Source organism: Sciurus carolinensis, chromosome 2, assembly GCF_902686445.1.
Source record: "Sciurus carolinensis chromosome 2, mSciCar1.2, whole genome shotgun sequence".
In the NCBI taxonomy this organism is placed as follows: Eukaryota; Metazoa; Chordata; class Mammalia; order Rodentia; family Sciuridae; genus Sciurus; species Sciurus carolinensis.
In genome coordinates this window covers 95,586,657-95,608,647 of record NC_062214.1, presented here as the reverse complement: position 1 = coordinate 95,608,647, position 21,991 = coordinate 95,586,657, and the positions used below count along the sequence as shown (strand labels likewise).

Genomic DNA, 21,991 nt, shown 5'->3' with positions numbered 1-21,991 from the left:
AGCTAGAAAGGAAAAAAGAAAAGTAGGGGAGGATCTCATGAAATTCTCAGGGAGATCAGTACAATAGAGAAAAGGGACCAGAGCCAAGGAAGAGGTGAGAAAAAGGGGAAATACTGGGAAATGATAATGGCCAAATTATATCATTATATTGTGTGCATGTACAAATATGTAACAACAAACAAAGCCCACCATCATATACAACTATAATGCACTCAAAAAAAAAAAAAAAAAAAAAAAAGGAAAAAAAAAAGAAATCTATAGCAGCATGCCTAGCATGCATGAGGCCCTGGGTTCGTCCTTAGCACCACAAAATAAAAACAGCAAATTGAGAAAACTGTAAAAAACAAACTCAAAAACAAGAAATCTACTATTCAAAGTTTCAATACTGTTTTTCCTAGCTCAAATAAGTCAATGAAGAGAACTGAAGCTCATAATCTGAGTAACTACTCTGTAAGAACCAACAGAACAATAACACTACAAAATCCTTCCTACCACCATATTTTTGAATAATGAAATATCTGCAGAACTAAGTGAAATTAAGCCAAATTATACAATAGAATAAAGATGTACAAAGATTAATTAGGCAAAATAAAAATGAAGGACTAGGTCAATAATGGAATACAACCTAATAATCAGCTATGAAGTGTTATCTAGAAAGAACAAGGTAACAGCAAGCATACTAAAACTAATAGGCAGAAAGATGAAGTTTCAAACAGAAGAAATGATAGTGTAAATTAAAGAAACCGAAACAAAGTGTTTTACCTGAATTTTTTAAAAGAACAGATATAAACTTAGACTCCTAGCTCCCAGTCCATTGCTAATCCTATTATGTCATGACAATTACCCAAAGTGATAATGGAACATAGCTTAGTGTTACTGTATAACTCCTCTCTTTAAAGAAAAAGGAAATTTAACTTCAGTGGAAAAAATTTTTGCCCTAAAATTACTTCATCCACTGAATATACCAAATGTCAGGACATTTCCTGATGATCACTTAAAAAAAATAAAGCTGCTTCATCTATTTTGCTATTTACATTATATTTATCAATCTTGCCTAACCCCATAAATTAAGATATTGTATAGATACTGCTATAAGCATAAATTAAGATATTGTATAGACATCGCTTTCTCCCACATTTTGTAAAATTCAGTCTTCCCTGAAAATTGCTTTGTGTTTCAAATATTAAGTCATGAAACAATTAGATAACCTACCTGAAGGTGCTCCAACCCAAGCTAGACCAAGAACACCATCATCAAAGTCTCGGTCTGTGAAGACATAGGCTAAACAGTAGTCATCATGATTCTGCTCAGAATTCAATTCCAGAAACTTCTCTACACCAATATTTGGGAAACGGAAAGGATTTGTAGGGTCCTTTTCATCAGCAGTTGTATTGATCTAAAATTCAAAACAATAATTTAAATAACACAATTAATGTTAGCAGACTCAATGTAAGATTGCTTACCTCCTCCTGTACCCCCCTGGACAATATGCTCAGAGTCTGAGAGAAATCCAGCCTTAATTAAGATTGCTAGGAATGTTTCCCCAACCCAGATCCCTTATAGAAGTCAAATAAATAAATAAATAAGAAAAAACAAAAATTTTTAAATGAAAGAAAACAAAAAAGCTAGGTAGGGGCTGGGGTTGTGGCTCAATGTTAGAGCGTTTGCCTCACACATGTGAGGCACTGTGTTCAATCCTCAGCACCACATAAAAATAAAGAAGTAAATAAAGACATTGTGTACATCAACAACTAAAAAATATTTTTTAAAAAAGGCAGGGTAGAAGAATTAAAATTTGAAGATGTTAAATTTCTGTGCAAGTATTCGTCAGATTCCTGAACATTGAACATTTAAATAGAACAAGTTTTGCTTCCAAAATTGGTATAAAAGATGTAGGATTTCTCAAATTCAATCATCTGGGCAAGTCTCATTTAGTACCAATCTCCTACATATAGTGACAAGTATAATAAAACCCTATATTTTTGCCAATTACTAGAACACAAAATAGATATTAAAACCAAGACTGTCAGTGCAGCAGGGAAATCATTTTCTTGGTTCTCCTTGACTAGAGTCACAGGAGTCCACTCCACCTAACCAAAAGTTTAATTTTATTCTCCTGAATATGAGAAAGAATTTTGTTTTCTTTCTACTTTTCCATTTGTTTCACTATTTCAAGCTAGTCCTACAAATTCCTTCTTTTCATACTTAGCTACTATACTCTTGGTGAAAGAGGTCTTTCACAATCTGAAGAATAATCTGTTCTAATACTAAACTTCTACAAAATGAAAGCTTAATTAACCCCTGCCTCCTTTCAAAGACTCCTGACTATTCATTTGGCTTTCCCCAGGTAAGTCATGAAATTAGATACAAGAATAAAGCTAGGTGGGAATGGTAGTATATGTTTGTAATTCCATCTACTTGTGAGGCTGAGAAGGAGGATCACAAATTGGTGAGACCCCATTTCAAAGGAAAAAATAAAAAGGGCTGGGGATGTAACTCAGTGGTAGAGACACTTGGTTTAATTCAATACCTGGGGGCGGGGGAGAGGTTAAAGAATTGATTTTAAAAGGGTATGTATTAAAATGGAATAAATGAGATTTAAGCTAAAGCTCTCATCTCAATTAATGTCAGAAAACAACCAATTGCCATATAATTTATCTATAAAACATGCATTGCTTCATAAAATCATTTTACTCAAAAAATAGGTAAATATACTTCACCAAATTTGTTCCCATGTTTACATTTTACTGCTGTCTATTAAACAGCAATACTAAACCACTTATCATTTTTATCATTAAAAGATTTATATTTCCCTCAGAATATATGAAAGCAATTGATCATGAATAGTTCTTATAATATAAATCCACAAACTTTATTTCCATCTTAAGACAATTCAATTTAAGAATTATATACAAGCTTTAAAAGAACCACATATAACTTATTAAGTATACTACATATATATACTAAAATTTTTCTAATATATACATTTTTTTAATATAGTCAACCATGTTTTAAGAGAAATAGCATAAATATAAAGAAATCCTGTGGCAAATACTTTTGTAAGAGGCTGACATTTAAAAAAAAACACTCAGGATATATATCTGAATATCTATTCACTATTCAGACTCTTAAAAGCTATACATATATATTTAGAAAATTCAGAAAATTTTTTAAACAGCCCAATTTTGCCAGTAATTTAATATTTATTTATCATTTACAATAGTAGAACTAATAATCTGTGACCCTATGGCTTTGGATCACCATTTCTCAACATGTGTTTTCTAAAAAAAAAGTTTTCATGTTCAAATTAATTTATATAAATGTGCTTTTCCTTCCCGAAGGACTGCTCAAAACTTGATACAAGTTCATATAAGCTGTGAATTTTCAAGATTAAGTGTTTTTCCAACTTTCAATTTTATTTAAACACTCCCATCTATCCTTCCTTTCCCCTGGAACACCAAATGGGACACACAATGAAAAAGGCCGCACAAGGCAAATCTTAAGAAACTAGGAAACAACATAAGGGGATTAGAGTCAAGTACTGTACCTGTAAGTTACTGAGAGGTTAGGACTTTCTTAATGGTAAATTAATCCAATGGAAAACTGGACAACTTTAATTCTATGGTAGTTCAGATTAAGGCCCTATAGATTTAACTCCTAAATGATAAACCCAAGTATCCCTCTGTGTGCCTGTGTATAAAGGTCAAGAGTAAAGATAAATGGCATCAGTAGATACAATTTAAATTATTTAATCCATCAAGATGAAGTGAAAAGCAAGCACTTTTCTTTTTGTAAACAAAGTCCTTATTGTTCCACTTTTTTAATGTCTTCAACTATTGAAGTTCCTTACTCTTATGCGTTTCACCATGAAACTGATGTTACGGATCCCAGAGAAGTCTGTGGTCTGGTAAATTGTATCAATCGCTTTAACGTGACTGGATATCTAGCAATTAAAAAGAAAAAACAACATTTTAGAAGCAATAATGAAATATGAAGAAAATTATTAATTTCCATTTCCAAAATCAAGAATTCCTTACTTATATTCCAAAAAAATTAAATATCTATGTCATAGATTGAACAGAAGAAGAAAAATATTAGTGAGCTAGGACTGAGAGGACAGAGGTTGTGTCTTTCCAGACTCTTTTGTAGCCAAAAAAAGGGGAGGGGGGGCAATATTCTTGCTTTAGTCATATAAAAACTGTTTCATGTGCCCATCATTCAATGTCAGATGCCCATTTCTTTTCACATGCTGCTTCTTTAATGCCTGGAATATCCTTACTTATCCTTAAGACTTAGCTCAAATATTTTCTGTAATAACTTCCCTGAAAATAATCAGGACACTCAGTCATTCCCTGCCTTTAATCCTTCTATTGCTGAACTAATACATATTCTATAAGTTTTGTTGACCACTTTCCATATGTTAGCACTGTTTTAGATCCTGCAGATATACTGTAAGCAAACAGAGGAGGTTCCTATAAATTCTGAGGTTTTTCTTGGGCGTGGAGGAAGAATATAATACAAAAATAAAAAAGATACAATCAGATTTTGCTAAATTCTAAAAAGGGGATAAACACAGCAACAGGACCCAAAAGGCATTTCTATAGCTGACTCCAACTAAACTCTCTGGCTTCTAAACCACTCCGTACACAACCTTCCCAACTTCATTTACAAAAACAATCTTGCCGACATTTTATGTGTAAATGCGTGTGTGTGTGTGTGTGTGTGTGTGTGTGTGTGTGTGTTTGTGTAGTGCTGGGGATGGAACCCAGGGCACCATGCCAAGCAGACACTCTACCACTGAGCCACATCTTCAGCCCTCAAAATTATTTTTGAAGAAACAATACACGATGATCAAAGTAAAAGCATTAATAATAAAAGTTTCAATAGTCCAAGCTGCCAAACATTGCTAATGAAACATTTAACAGTTCTGATAGGATCCATTATAAATTCATGCTAACTACAGCTGGCTGGCCAATTAATGCTTAGCCAATTTTCATTATTTCTACTCCATTCCCAACAATGGTGGTTCAAACATTTCTCCAGAGATGATTATACCTCACACTTCACTTAACTTGCCCTTGTCTTTATCTTTAAATTATCTTTATTCATCTCCACATTCTTCAGAGTAACTCTTTCTTAAAGGGTAATTTTCTTTATTCTTTATCTTAATTCTTACTGGACATTCAAGAACACATTTTTCTTCAAAGGCATTGTTGATATTCAAGAGCATCAATATGTCTTTTATATTATTTCCACACTGAATCATTTTCCTCTTCCTACCAACTGGCTCTTATATTTCATATTTCCCATAACTCCCCAAATTCCATGTTATTTCTAAGCTACCACATTTTTAAAATTTTTCACATTTCTTAAAACTCAATGCCTCAGCCAACTCACAGTAATCTAGCAACTAAAGACCAACTACCTTTTGAAAGCATTCTCTTTGATGTCTTGACAATGATACAATTAGTTACGCATCTTGCTTTGAAGGTTTTGTTTGTTCCTTGACTGATCCTAATTAATCTCCTACTTCCTTTTTGTGTTTTTCCTCACTAGTTTTTCTTTCTCATCCTATTCACTATATCTCCCAACTCTCCCCACATTTCAACTATCTCTTTTGTACTCTTCAATTCCATGCAGAAAATTCTAGGCCAACCTTCTCCAAGTTCCAGTCCCACATTTTCAATACTGTAAGGGAATATCACATGCTTTTACACGTCTAAAAATAAGTTCATTTCTACCACCACGATAAACTCATTTATATTAGTGGTACCTCCATACTATCAGTCTCAAATTCTTTGAGTCAAAAACATGTTCAGACTCTCACTGGGTATCTTTGACACAAAGAACATTATGAAGGATACCCTCAAAAAATGTACGCTTTCATACTGAGAAGGACTGAGAAGACCCAAATGCAAATGAACTGAGAAGACACAAGTGTAAATAATAATTTGAATTAAATAATTCTAAATACAATAAATCCTCAAATATAGAAGAGAAATTATATTTCTTTATTTGGAGGGTGGGGTACCAGAGATTGAACTCAGGGGCACTCCACAACTGAGCCACATCCCCAGCCCTCTTTTGTATTTTATTTAGAGAAAAGGTTTCACTGAGTTGCTCAGTGCCCTGCTTTTGCTGAGGCTCGCTTTGAACTCGCAATCCTCCTGCCTCAGTCTCCCAAGCCACTGGGATTACTGGTGTGCACCACCACGCCCAGCAAGAAATTATATTTTTGACTAGACAGATTTCTCTTCTTTCTCTCCTTTAAGAACATATATGAAAACTGAACTCTGTTTTTAAAGGTGAGCTTTATGTTTTTCTAGCATAGAGGAGGCTGGCCTTGGATTTAATCCTTAGTACTGCCCCACCTCCAAATGGAGGGGGGCGGGAAACACCAAAGCTTCAAGGTCATATCCTTTGGAAATCATTTTCTTATAACTCTCCCAAATGACAGTAAAATATCCTAATTGGGCTTTCAATTATTTCTGCATTTATCTCACATATTTCAACACATCACAACGAAAATACATACTCTTTTTGTCAAGAGATAAATGCTCATTAACTTTAGTTTTTAAAAGAAAATATAGCTTTAATAAAAAATATGGGAACTCCTAAGATAGTGCATAATAATAAATACCTGGGCAATCACAGCTTCTCGTGTTCCATAATATTTAAAGAAAAGATGATCAGTTTGAATATAAAGCTGACAAGTATTTCTTTCAGCAGAAGTTGTACGTTTTTTCCTCAGGAGTTCTGGACCATTAGCAGCATGCTCTTCTAGAGGTATCTAAATGTCAAAAACAGTCATTTCTGATCATCAACATGCTTCACTACTATAACATAGTTAATAACATATATTAAATAATTTATCCATTTTATGTGTTATACGTAACACCAAAGGTATTTCCAATGCCATTAAAAACAGAGGCCACTAGAGGCTAGGAAGGGAAAGAGGAATGTGAGAGGGTAGTAAAATGGGTACCAAAACACAGAAGGGGAAGTAGTTCTGGTGGTGTATGGCACAGTAGGGCAATGAAAGCCTACAACAAATAAGTATACATTTTCAAAATAGCTATGGAGATGAGTCTGAGGGTTCCCAAAACACAGAAATGATAATATTTGAGGATATGGAAAAGTTAATTAAGCACTCTGATCATTAAATATAGTATATATGTATCAAATTATAAATCTTACCCCCAAAATATCTTCAAATATTATATATCAATTTTTTTAAAAGTGCTCATTAATATCACTTTTGGTTATATAATATTTCCCATACAGATGATATATTATTTATTCAAGCAATTCTTTTACCTTTTTTGGAGGAACACTGGGAACTGAACCCAGGGGTACTTAACTACAAAGCTATATCCCCAGTCCTGGCAGGAAATAGTAGACAGTATTTTTTTTAAACAATCACCACTACTATTGAATTCAAACACTCAAACATTTGTCATCTAAAAACAAAATTTTAGGTGAATTTTTATAATATAGCCATATAGGACCTAGATTAAATTCTAAGCCAAAATTCCAAATTTACACTCACATTTTATACCTTTCTTCTCCCTTGACAATTCCCTGTGAACATATACAAAGTTAAAATCTTATAATATACAAAAAGGGGGATAACTATGTGAGATGATGAACATATTAATTTACTTTACCATAAAAACCATTTTATTACCCATGTTTATTCCATAATATTGTGCTATATCTATATAATATACACAATAAATACATACAATACTTGTTTTAAACTCACATTATACATGAGTACCAATACTCAGGAAAAACTAGTTACTACAGTTCTAAATAGTACAGCATTTTAGGAAAATGCCTCTCAGCATATCTTTCACACTACTTTGCTCAAGATTTTCATTTATGTGGTATCAAAGTTCTAGTCTGTACAGTTTGACAATTATTAAAATATTGAGAACTTCAAGTACACATATTTGTGTATGCAGTTCATATTTACAATATTAGTCTATACAAAAAGGAGTTATATGTTAAACTTATCTACTGTTGAAGTAATATAAGCAAAATTTTCTACTCCAGAAAAATAATCCTGATTGCTTTAATGTGAAAATATTTTTTAAAGAAAAGATTTAAATTAAGAAGTCAGTCTTAAATGTGAAGTAGACTTCTAAGCAGAGAAATTAACAGAAAAGTGGTCAAGTTGTTTAATCAAGTGGTTCATATCTTCCATACCTTTACTGGGCTTTATTTGTCTGACTACTCTCTTCATTAATAAGAGGATATATTAAAGTCTCCCATCTTATGGTTTTTTCTGTTGCTTTTTTTCAGTTTTGTTAATTTTTGCTTTACATACTTTGAAATTATAGAATTATGTACAAATTTAAGACTAGTATAACATCATGGGGAATTGAGCCTCTTATCATTACAACATATCTATTTTAGTAATACATGTTTGCCTAAAATCTATTGTTTGATATTAACAGATACAATTTTTATTGGAGTTTTCAAATTTTATATCTTGTACATCTTTTACTTTCAACCATTCTGGATTCTTATATTTTAGGAAAAGCATCTGTAAAACAGTTTATGTAGTTTGTGTTTGTGTTTTTTGTTTGCTTTTTGGTACTGGGAATTAAATCCGGGGGCACTTTACCACTGAGTTACATATCCAGCCCTTTTGTCTTTCTTATTTTTTATTCTGAGGCAGGGTCCCACTAAATTGCTTAGGGTCTTGCTAAATTGCTGAGGCTGGCTTCAAACCTGTGGTCCTTCTGCCTCAGCCTCCTGATTCTCTGGGATTACAGGCATTCACCACCATTCCCTGATGTTGTTTTTTAGTTAAATGAAGTTGATGATCATTATTTTTTAATTGGCATATTTACTCCAATGTCCTTTTAATATAATTACTGATATCACTGGGTATAAAACAATTTTATTATTTATTTTCTATTTGTCTTTTCTGTCTCATATATTATTCTTTCTTTCCTGTGTCATCTTCTGGATTTTTGGATTTTATTATTCTAGCCATTCCCCTTTACCAGTTTTTCATTTTGAAACAATCTTTCTTTGTTGACCATTTAGTGTTGAACTTATGGGCTCAAATGCTCCCCCTGCCTCAGTCTCCAGAATAGTTGGGACTACAGGCATGCATCACAGAAATCCAGTTTTTTAATTAGCTTTTTAGTTATACAGTTTACTAACATTTTTAGACATAACCCTAGATATAATATAGTCCTCGACTTATCAAATCAAATATGAATTAGAACCTTTACCTACTCACAGAAAATGCAATAACTTCAGAACACATTAATTACATTTTCCTCCCTCCCAATTTGTCTCCCTCTATGTACATATACACAATGTACGGGTACATACAGTCCTATAAATCTCTATTATTAATTCTTTGGAGTATATAATAAATATTCACTTAGAATTATCCACTGTTTTATTCTTCATTCAATCCTACATCCTGCTTAAGTTATCATCTGAGCCTATAATCTTTTCACTGGAAAAGAACAATTCAGTGTGTTTTTGTAATACTCTCAATTTAGAAAGTATTTTATTTACCCATTTTCAGTGTTTACAGCATTCTAGGACGGCAATTACTCTATGTCTGCACATTTCTATTGTCTTCAGGTTCCAAGTGTTTCCAATAGAAATGAACTGCCATTTCTACTGTTGTATCTCTGAAGATGAACGGACTTTTTTTTCCCACTGGTTGCTTTAAAGAGCATATCTTTGGACTCCAGACTGCTAATAATGGGCTACAGTGGTGTTTAGTAATATGAAGTATTTACCCTGGATAATTATAGGTCTTACTAAATTTATTGCTTGATGTCCCTTTGTCACATTTTGGAAATTCTCAGCCATTATCTGTTCTTATTTGACTCTCCATTTTTCTCCTTGAGACAACAATTATACATGTTACACCTTCCTATTACATCATCTGTGTCTTTCATGTCTTTTTCTGTATTTCCCATCCTTCTGTTTCTTAATAGTTTGCACTATTTTCTTATGATTTACTATCCAGATGTAAGACCATCAAATTAATTTTTGTTCTATTTTTCAATTCTAAAATTCCATCAAGTTCTTTAGTTCATTTGCAATTTTCTGCTGAAATTTAAAATTCTGTCTTTAAGTACTTAAACATATTAAAGTCTATGTCTGATAATTTCTTTATCTGTTTCCTTTGTCTGTGATTCTCGTTATTCCATCAAGTTGTTTTGTTGGTTTACATGCTGTTTTTTGTGTTTTTTTTTTTTGAACCAAGTGCCAGACAATGTACAGTCAGTCATCTGTATCTATGGGTTCTGCATTAGTGAATTCAACCAACAACCAATCAAAAATATTCAAAGAAAAAAATACATCTGTACTGAACATGTACAGATTTTTTTTTCTTGCCATTAGTCCCTAACAATTTGTGATATAAAACTTTAATTCCTGTAAAGAATAGTTGGACAACTTCTGATTTACCTTTACTCTGAGGAGTATCCTTTCAAGTCCCCAACCTAAAGCTCTTCGGAACAGGCCCTAAATTAGTTTTATCCTTAGCCTCATGAATCTGGATAGTTCTACTCATCTCTTCTCAGTGTCTCAGCTATCTCTTCAGGAACCTGAAGACACACCTTTCCAATGCTTCCAAATAGATACACCCAAATACACATACATGCAGACACACATATAAATATAAAATACATATAAAAACATATACTTTTTAATATTTGTATTTTGAAGCCCAATTGATCTTTATTAGTTGTTCTAAGCAAAAGGAATACCACTCTTTTTAAAAAGCAAGGCTTTATTAACTTTATGTATTATGAATATTTCTCAAAGTTCAAAACTTGTTTTCATTTTAAGATGTTTTTAGGTTTTTTACATAATGAAATGTATCTTTTTATAGTCAAAGATTTGATGTCTTATTCAAAGAGTTTCTTTACCTCAAAATTCAAAATACTTTTAATGTCTTATTTTTTGAGGTAACTTTCGAAATGTTTCATCTACTTTTTAACTAAGATTTCTGCATTTTTGACAACTGTAAGAGTTTGTTACATATTCTGATGAGAAGTCATTTATCAGGTAAACAAACTGTGAACATTTTCTCACAGTCTGTGACTTGTTTTTACATTTTCTTAACAGCATCTTTTGAAGTGGAAGTTTTTAATCTTGATAAGGTCCACTTCACACATTTTTGGTAGGGCAGTTTTGTGCCCTATGAAATTATCTATCCCAAAGTCACAAAAATGTCTCCTGTGCTTTCCCCTGTAAGTTTTAGTTTTATCATGTAGGTCTATTAATCATTTTGAGTTCATTTTTTATATAAGGTGTAAAGTGTAGGTGAGGCTCAATTTTTTTATATGGCTATTCAATTGTTCTAGTACCATTTGTTGAAAGACTTTTCTTTCCTCCTTTAAATCACCTTGGGACTTTTGCAAAAATCAACTGGCCAGTCACATGTGTGGTGCACACCTGTATTCCCAGCAACTCAGGAGGCTGAGGCAGGAGGATCATAAGTTTGAGTCCAACTTGGGCAATGTAGCAAGGTGCTCTCTTAAAATAAAAAGAGCTGCAGGTGCATTTCAGAGATTGGGCATCCCTGGGTTCAATCCTCAAGCACCACCACCATCACCCTGCAGAAATCAACTAACCATATGGACACTCTATTCTGTTCCACTGATGTACATATGTTTACTCTAGATCAATATGACACTATTTTGATTACTGTCACTTTATAGTAAGACTTATAATCACACACTGTAAGCACTCCAAGGTTTGGTTTGGTTTGGTTTGGTTTTTGGTGCTGGGAATTGAACTGTTTTGTTTTTTATTTCCTCCATTGTTATGGCTATTCTAAGTCCTTCACATTACAATTTTTAAAATCAGTTTGTCAATTACCAGACAAAGCATTGCTGGAATTTGTTATAGAGAGTACACTGAATCTACATAACAGTTTGGGGAAAACTGACATGCACATATTGAGTCTTCCTGCTATGAACACATATATTTATCATATATCTCCATTTATTTAGATCCTTAATATTTCCTAGTATAATGTTTTGCAGTTTTTTTCATGTATACATATTGTACATATTTTCTTAAGTTTATTCTAAGTATTTTATATTTTAGATTTTTAAATTCTTCATTTCTAGGGGCTGGGGTTGTAGCTCAGAGGTAGAGTGCTTGCCTAGCATGTGTGAGGCACTGGGTTTGATCCTCCGTATCACATAAAAATAAACAAATAAAATAAAGGGACTGTGTCCATCTATAACTAAAGAACTATCAAAAAATTTTTTTCATTTTCTAAATGTTTATTTTAAGTGTATATAATGCAGTTGATTTTTGAATATTGACTTTATATCCTATGTCCTTGGTAAATTTCTTATTAATTCCAGTAACTTCTCCACAATTCCTCCAAATTTTCTAGGTATACTCTTATGTTACCTGTGAATAAAGGCAGTTTATTACTTCTTTTAAATGCCTTTCATTTCTTTTTTTCTTTTTTGCCTTATTATGCTGACTCAGACTTGGGATACAATGCTGGAAAAAGTGAAAATGGCATCCTTTCTTTGTTCCTGGTCTTGGAAGAAAAGGATTTGGTTAATTCACTATTAAATATTGTGACAACTATAGGGTTTTTCTAGAAGTTCTTAACAGTCTGAGGAAATTTCCTTCCATTCTAAATTTGACAAGTTTGGTTGGTTGTTGAAACTTAAAAAATGCTTTGTTATTAGTCTACCTAGATAATTATTGGGGTTTCCTCCTTTATTACATTAACATGATAGGGTTACATTGATTGCTTTTCTAATATTCAATCTTGCATTTCTGCTTTAAACCTCATTTAACCATAATGCATTATACCACTGGATTTCACTTGCTAATATTTTAAGGATATTTTACATCTATATTAATGATTAATGATATTATAGTTTAGTTTCCTTGTAAAATCTTTGTCTATTATTAAACTAATGTTGTTGGCTCATAAAATATGTGGTCTCCCCTTTATTTTCTTAAGGACTTTATGTAAGATAGGTATTATTTCTTTTTCAATATTTGAAGTTCAACAGTAAAGTTATATGTGGGTTTAAAGTTTTTCATAGAAAAGTAGTAATTTAATTTCATTCATACATACACATATTCTATTGTTTGTGCTATTTTCTGAATTTGTATCTTTAAAAAAGGAAATTTATCCACTGAATTGATATCACTGAATTTATTGGCTCAAGATATTCAAAATACGCACTAAAACTATTAATATCTACAATATTACACCATCTTTCAGCCCTGATATTGATAATTTCTGTATTCTCTTTATTTTTTTTAACCATATCCACAGTCCTATTTCTCTTCATTTCTTGATTAAACTAGCTAGAAGTTTTTCAAGTTTATTAATCTTTTCAACGGACTTTACTTGTCTTGTACCTCTTTCATAACTGTTTTCCTGTTGCTTTCTTCCTTCTACTTAATTAGGGTTTAATTTGCACTTCCATAAGGATAGATGGATGCTTATACGACTGATTTCTAACTCTTCTAATATGATCTTTTAAAGCTTGTATCTCTTGTAAGCACTACTTTGATTAAATCTCACAAATATTATTTTGTGATTTACATTATTTAGAAGTATGTAATTTAATTTCCAAACATTTGGGGATTTTCCAGATTTTTTGTGGCAGATTTCTAATTTAATTCCCTTGAGACCTAAGGAACTACTTTACATCATTTCAATCCTTTCAAATTTATCAAGATTTACATTATGACCTGGTATAATTCAGCAAATAAGAATGTGCATTCTGCTATTGTGTGGTAGAATTCTAGGAATGTTCAAGTGTTCTTATACTATTTATTTGTTGTACAAATCTATACACCTGTCTACTCAGAAATGAGTGTGATCTTAACAATTTGTGAGATTTTCCATTTCTTTCAGTTTTTTCTTCATATTTTATAGCTCTATCACTAACTACAGTATTAACTAACATTTAGAACCGTTATTTCTTCTTAGTAAAGTGACACTTTCATCATTATGAATGTCCTTCTTTGTCTCTAATGATAGTTTGTGAGTTGAAATATAGTTTGATATTAATATGATCACCCTAACATTTATGATTAATGCTTGTGTGCTATGCTTTGCCATCCTTTTACTTTCCAACTCTCTGCCTTTACATTTTAATAGCATTTCTTTTAGACAGATTTGAGCTTGTTTTTTAAATTAACCATCTCGACTTTTAATTAATATATTTAGTCCATTTATATTTAATGAAATCATTGATATGGTGAGATTTAAGATTACCAATTTGGTATTCAAGTTTGTTTTATTTGTCTTTTCTGTTCTTTGCTCCTCTGTGTCTCTTTTCCTACCTGAATACTGAATACTTTTAAGTACACTTAATTTTCTTGTTCACCTGTTAACTACATACCCCTGTTCTTTTTTCAGTGGCTGCTCAAGAGGAGACAATATTTCTGCAAACATTTTATTAAACATTTGACAGTAAATACTTAGACAACAGATCATATGGTCTCTATCACAACTATTCTACTCTGCTACTGCAGTCCAAAAGCACCCACAGACAAGGCATTGATGAATGGGTATAGTTGTGTTCCAATAAAACTTTATTTATAAAAACAAACCCCTACCCCATAGGCTGTAGTTTGCTGAGCCCTGCTGTAGGGTTTACAATACCACTTCATGTATATTTTTATAAGAAAAACACAATTTTTCTTTCTCTTGTCCTTTGTGCTATTACCATAAATCCTAATTCTTAAACTGTCATTATATTGTTATAATAGCTTGAAGAAATTTTTATATGAGGAAAAATGGCCTCTATATTTAACTACATATTTATTATTTTATCCTCTTCACTCCTTTGTTTAGGACTGAATTTCCATGTGGTATCCTTTTCCTACCTGAAAAATATCCTTTAACATTTCTTAAAGTATAGATCTCTTACAGAAAAATTCTCTCAGGTTTTGTTTGCCTAAAAAGTTTGTTGTTGTTGTCATTATTGTTATTGTTACATAGGCCTTGAACTGTTAACTCAAGGGAACCTTCCTTCTCAGCCTCCTGAGTAGCTGGGATTAAAGATTTGCAACACTGTTCCCAGCTGAAAAAGCTGTTACCCTTACTTTTGACATTTATTTTCACAGAATACAGAATAAGAGGTTTTCTTTCAAACTTTGAAGATGTCATTCTGTCTTTTCTGGCTTACACTTTGTGAAGAGGTCCATAATTATATTTATTTCTTCCCCACATGTAAATGCATTTAACTCTAGCTACTTTTATGATTCTTCTCATTTTCAGATGTTTCCAATAATTTAATTAGAATATACCCTCACATGTCTTTGTGTTTATCTTGTTTGAGTTTAACTGAGCTTCTTGGACCATGGGTTGAAATTTTTCTTCATATATGAAAAATTTGGAGACATTAATTTTTTTAAATATTTTTTTTCTGCATCTTGGATTCCAATTATTTTCTATCTGTTCTTACATCTGAGTCATTTCTATTGTTTCACTGCCCTTCCATCAAGTGTACTCTTGTTGACCTCTATGCTAATTAATTTCTTTTAAGCCTAACCATTAAAATTTTCACTTCAGATAATGTACTTTTAGTTCTGAAAGTTCTATTTGATTCTTTACATAATTTCTAAAGGCTCAGGATATTGCTTGGTGGTAGGGCACTTGTCCAGTATGCACAAAGCCCTCTGGGTTCAATCCCTAGCACTATCAAAGGGAAAAAAAAAAAAATCAATAATTTCTATTCTCTCCTTTTTTGTGTTAATGACTTTAATTCTTTGGACATATTAATATTATTTGTTGCAAAGTCCTTGTCTGCTAATGCCTATAATTTTTTTTTTGGCGGTGCTGGGGATCGATCCCAGGGCCTTGTGCTTGGAAGGCAAGCACTCTACCGACTGAGCTATCTCCCCAGCCCTATAATTTTTTATTCCATTTCTATCCGAGTGGATTTTCTCCTATTTATGGATCACATTTTTTAGTTTCTAGTCAACTGGAATGTTCTCTGAATGCTGTGATGTTGTGAATGATACATCATTGAGTATCTGGATTTACTGTGTTCCTGTAAGAACCATTATTGAGCTTTCTTTTCCCCTGACAGGCAGTTAATTGATTTAAAAATAACCCTGATTTTTTTAGGCTTATTTTTCTGTTCAGTTAAGGCAGGCCTGAAGTAGTCTTTACTTTAGATCCTAAGCCTTTCATGGCTTAGGATCTCCTCCAAGTGTAATTTTTGATAACTGTTCAGATTTCCCAGTACTTTTTTTAGTAGTTTCCTCATAGAATCTCACCCTGTGCAGGCACAGTTTAATATTCAGATAAATTTTCAAAGAACTCAAACCTGCATTGCCTGTATGAAAACAACTATTACACACACTGCATTTTGTTCAGTTTTCTAGTAGTAATATCACAGGAGGCCCAGCTGGATGCCAGATACTCTTATCATAGCTGGAAAGGGAAATCTGCACTCTTAAGAGTCTCAAAGTTTTCATTTTAGACATTCAATGCTTTAATCCCTCTGGACTTTTGTTTTTAAATATGACGTGAAATAGAGGGTCAATTTCACCTTTTTCCAAAAGAATAAAAATCTTTTTCTGGCTCCACTCAAATTGCTTTCTACATTTCCTAACTAATTTGATATATCTCTACAACATAACAAAGTTTAATACATATATGGATATGTTTTTGAGCCCTCAATTTTGTTCTAGTCACTTTGCTAATCTCTAATATCACACACTTTAATTACCATAATAAGCCTTAATATCTGCTACAGCAAAACCCTCTTTCCTGCTCACTATCTTTACATGGGCCCCTACTTCTTCTCAGTACTTACTTTTCCATGTAATGTTTTAGATTCACAAATTGCTGTGAATAATCCTGTTGTGATTTATATCATACTTACATTGAGTCTACAAATCAGTATGGGAAGAATGAACAGTTTTATGATATTCAATATTTTCTATTAACATGGTAAATTCCTGCATTTATTTAAAACTAATCTTAATATTTCTTATAAAGTTTTATGATTTTCCTTATATACATCTTATAATTCTTTTTTACATTTATTCAGCAATACATGATATTACTATTAATGTATCTACTCATTCATTATATTCCTGGTAGTCTACTGCTGATATAAATAAATGCAGTCTACTTTTGTATATTAATGTTATATCAAGTCATTCTGCTGAACTCTCCTGAGTCTTCTTTCCATATTACTGATACCTTAGCACAAGTCACTATCAATTGAGTAACTTAAACAATTTCTAATTAATTTCTTAAACTCTAGTCTTGGATTCTCCCCCTAAGTTAAAGATTCGTTAACTAATCTTTCTGCCTCTCTGGCCTTTCTCATTTACTGTTCTTCTGCCTGAAATATTCTTTCATCTCCTCAGAGTTAAACCAACTCCTGCTTATTCTATTAGCTTCTGACTAACGCCCTCAAATATACCCAAAACTAAGTTACCTATTCCTCTTATGTGTGGAACATTATCCTGTACTTAATTCTTTTATGTCTCTTACTATACTCAGGTGTTTCTTTGTATCTCTAATTAAATTATAAGCTTCTGGAAAACAGTTTTTTACTTTTCTCATATTCCTAGAATTTACTACACTCTATGACATATGGTATATCTGTTCGATGAATGCAGAATAAAATCTCATGTAATATTCTAACAATTCATCTAAAACAGTTGCATATGCCATTTTGCAGATCAAGAAATAGATATGAATATAAATCCACATAGCTCAAGAAACATTATTCTACACTACCACTTTTAGAAAAAATGTCCAAAACATATGGTGCTTCATCATAAAAGAAAAAGTTTTTATATTTTCAACTTGTACTTTGATAATTACAAACTATCACTATGAAAGACCAAAAATAATAAACAAAAAGGACCAAAATTAAAAATTAAAAAAACACTCAAATGACAATAAATAAATAAAAACAAAACAAAACAAAAACCTTAAAATTAAAATATGAAAAGCACTGAGATTCGTATAAAAGTGAACAACCATTCTGTTTTGTCTAGGAACACAGGACTTTCAATGTTCTCATAGGCAAATCAGGGCACATAGGTTACTCTAATTTTAATGCAAATACAAATGCCTACATTTACATAAAATACAAGTTCAGATTCAACTTTTAAAAAAATTATGATAAAACATGTAAGAACATATTTTGGACATGGAATATAATGTTTTTTGAGTCACAGAGAATTGTTTTTAAATCTCAGCACTACCTCTTTACTATCGCTAAGTTACCTGACCTCTTCAAAAATTAAAAAACATGCTTCATCACTTATATGGTGAAGATTGGAACAAATCTTTCAGAAAGCCTAAAATATACATTCTTAAATGAAGAAACACATGACCAAGTTCATTTTTATTTCTTAAATACAAACTAGTATTAAAATCCTTACCTGCGTTACTTCCTCTACACCAGTCATCTGGTATTTCTTCATTCTTTCAAATACTGAATGATCTGCACAGCCCCCCTGTGGGCCATACTTATGGGGATAATCTAAAATACAAAGAAGAAATATTGTTACTATGACCTGTTTAAATATATTCAATTATCTTAGAAGTGAAAAACTATCATAATAAAAGCCATAAATGCTTATTGAGCACCTATGAGAAAGACATTCTGCTGGACATGTTAATATTAAAACCTGGAAGATTCTTCCCTCAATAAAACCAGTGGTCTCTAAGCTTTATTCACATGGATAATTTATTGATTCAAAAACAGGATGACAACTACTTTTATTCTGTATTTAACTTTCCCAACCTTTCCCATTTATAGGGAGCATCTAAGAATGCAATTTACCTTATTTTGTATAACTTTCTCTTTAGATACATTAAATTTCCTATGCTGCAAATGCACAAAGCTTCTCCAACTTGAACTAACGCTAAGCTATTATTTTTGGCTTGAACTTCTTCTGTTTACACCAAATAGCCTCAAAGTAAAGTGACCTAGAAACATGTTCCATGGCATCATAAAGGTAGACTGAGTTTGGAAAAAAAAAAAAAAAAAAAAAAGTAGATTGAGTTTAAATTTATACAGTGTATAATTCAACTGAATGCTTTACAAACTAACAACTGCTCTATCACTTACTTTCCCTTCATAATTAAAGTGATAAATTTATCCTTTAACTGAATGGTTACTATTTTCAACTGTTCAATTTAGTTGTCATTTAAATGTTTATACCAGTCTCTCAAAATTCTATATACTTTTTTCTTGTTAAAATTGTCCTTAGTTCATGAACATATTTTATAATCTAATCTGTTAACAGACCAAAAGAAAAAAGAAAAAAAAACACCAAAACATGTGTATGAGAGAATGCATTGAAAAGTTCCTAAGTAATAATAGACTGGGTAATGCAATACACTGAAATATATAAAAACACTATTGGTAGTTTCTTAAGAAAATCCAAAACCTAAAGTAGGCACTAGTTTCAACTATTTCATTGGAAATACTAGTTAAATAATACAAGAGAAATCTAAACTGGCAGGTAGGAGGAAGGAACTAAGGACAACCTACCTACACCGACATAATTGTTCTGATTTAAACTTTAATTTTTACTGAAGTCAAAAATTTTAACAGTCAAACAAATAATATGAAAGGTTGACATAATTAAAAGTTTTATTTCACAATCCCACATTATAAATTGATTTTAGCAAAGATCATCAATCAGTGCTAAAACCATCAGGTAAAAGTTATAAGGGAACATGATATTCATGGTACCACCCTACAGATTACTGATTAATTATAAAGGAAAAGATACCTTCAGACTAAAGATACAGTGATTGCCACTTCATTTACTAAGGGATCAAATTTTGCACTTGTTTTAAGGTAGTCTAATTTATGTGCCTCCTGGTATGATGCAATAAGCAATATCCAACTTCACCTATGTATTCTTGATAAATATATATTAACTGAATCTAACCATGAGTAAACACTCAGACATACTGAGAATGAGGGACATTCTATAGATCACTGACCTAAACACATGAAAAAAAAAAAAAAAAAAAGGCAAGTCACTAAAAACCAGAAAAAGTCAAAAAGGCATGGAGGAGCCTGTTATAAATTAAAACACTAAAGGCACATAACAAACCAATGAAAAAAAAAAGAAATTTTTATAACTGGAGAAATTTTATAGATTTTACTGAATTTTTATGACTATATTAAATTATATTATTGAATTTATGATAATTTCTAGGACTAAAACATTATTATAGCAATTTAGAAAAATGTACATTGGAGAGACCAATTCATATATTCTCAAATATTTAGCAGTGAAGTTTCATGATGTCTGCAACCAACTTTCATTCAAAAATGTTTCCCCCAAAAAATTATATGGGGGAATGCAAAGTGTTAAAAGTTGGCAAATATAGGGGAACATAAACATGTTCATTGTAAAATTATTTCAATTTTTTTGTAGCTTTAAAATTTATAAAATGGAATTAGGCTTAAAAGATTGTAATATGTGAAACAAGTTGAAATTATTTTGAAGTGGAAAACTAACACTAACAAAGTGTTGGGCAAGAAAAACCTGATACATTTATTGCTTTTTCAAGGATTGGCTTTGGGAAGCTGAAAATACATACTATCCAATATATGTTTAGTAAGATTTTACCTCAAAGGCTAGAAAAGTCTTACAGTGTACTAATATGCCAAGATTTTCAATTTTTTTTTTGGTAGATTTAAAGTGTTACCACAATGCCTTCTTCTGCTATTAGTTTTAACCTGAAAATATCCCAATTAGCCTTCCCCAGATTCTAATAGGATCGAATTTGCCTGGATCACCAAATAAAGTTCTTCCATGTCAAGGATACTCAATTTGATCAATAAAAAATGTATAGGCTTACTCTTAGACACACTGATACACACACAGAAATTCCTCATTTAGTTGATGGACTTGATCCCTTGAAATTTTGCTAGTTGTTTGAACTATTATATAATGCCAAATTTATAGAAAGATATTAGTAATTTATACTTCCATTATTTTGTGCAATTTTGCCCCAATACTTCAGTCTCCAGTAGTTCAGTCTCCAGTAACTAAACATGCTGCTTTAGCTAGTTTTCCCTTAAAGCAAGGATAAAAAATTGTATTGTCTATTTTTTACAAAACAACAATATGTATGATGATGAAACAACTGCTGACCGAGGCAGTGACTAGGAAAATAAATAAAAAATGCTCTCAGAGTACTGACAAAATATTTTACCACAGAAAATGGATGAGCCAATTCATATATTTTCAAAAATTTAATTTGTTTCAGTTTGAAAAGCAAGTAAATTATGATTCAATTAGTACTTTATATTTTTTTTCTTAACAAGTCAGTGTGGTGTCTTAATTTAGATTTGTTAGAATAAAGTTAATATTTAATAAGAACACATTTTAACATTTATCTTGGGCTAATTTAATGAAAAAAATATATAACAACACTTGATAAAATTCTTACAGAATTGAACTAGACACCTTTCTCCAAGAGCTATATTTAACTACAGTTCAAATATATCATGTCTCACACATAAACAAAAGTACAGAAAAAAATGCATGTAGATGATCCTACTCCCAAATGAACTACTATTTAACTTAGATTTTCAAATATAAAGGTCTGTGATTAATTTATTTATAAGCAGTTTTCAGATGAGCTTTTCCCAGATGTCTACCACAGCTGGTTTCCTTACAAGTCACCACCACCAAACACTGGGGAGAGGGAGTGAATACTGGGGTGGGGTAGGTTGGAATTACCGATATACCATTTCAATCACTTAACCAATTATTTTTTGTTGTTGTTCTGATTAATTATACATGACAGCAGAATGCATTTTAATTCATGGCACACAAATGGAGCAAAACTTTTCATTTCTCTGGTTGTATATGATATAGAGTCATACCATTCATGCAATTACACACGTACCTAGGGTAATGAAGTCCATCTCATTCCACCATCTTTCCCAGTGCCATACCCCTTCCCCTACCCTTCTTCCCCTCTGCCCAATCC

General features: G+C 31.8%; 1 protein-coding gene across 2 annotated transcripts in view; it reads right to left on the bottom strand.

The window, feature by feature from the left end:
- Positions 1-21,991, bottom strand: part of Adam10 (ADAM metallopeptidase domain 10) — a 135,734-nt gene that overhangs the window by 40,142 nt on the left and 73,601 nt on the right. For both annotated transcript variants that reach the window (XR_007107010.1, XM_047539059.1), the window contains exons 5-8: positions 18,406-18,506; positions 6,641-6,790; positions 3,851-3,943; positions 1,213-1,396 (exon numbers count right to left, since the gene is read on the bottom strand). Coding sequence is in view for 1 of the 2 variants with exons in the window: in XM_047539059.1 (XP_047395015.1) it covers positions 1,213-1,396; positions 3,851-3,943; positions 6,641-6,790; positions 18,406-18,506 (528 nt within the window). In the remaining variant the exon portion in view is untranslated. The remainder of the gene's footprint in view (positions 1-1,212; positions 1,397-3,850; positions 3,944-6,640; positions 6,791-18,405; positions 18,507-21,991) is intronic.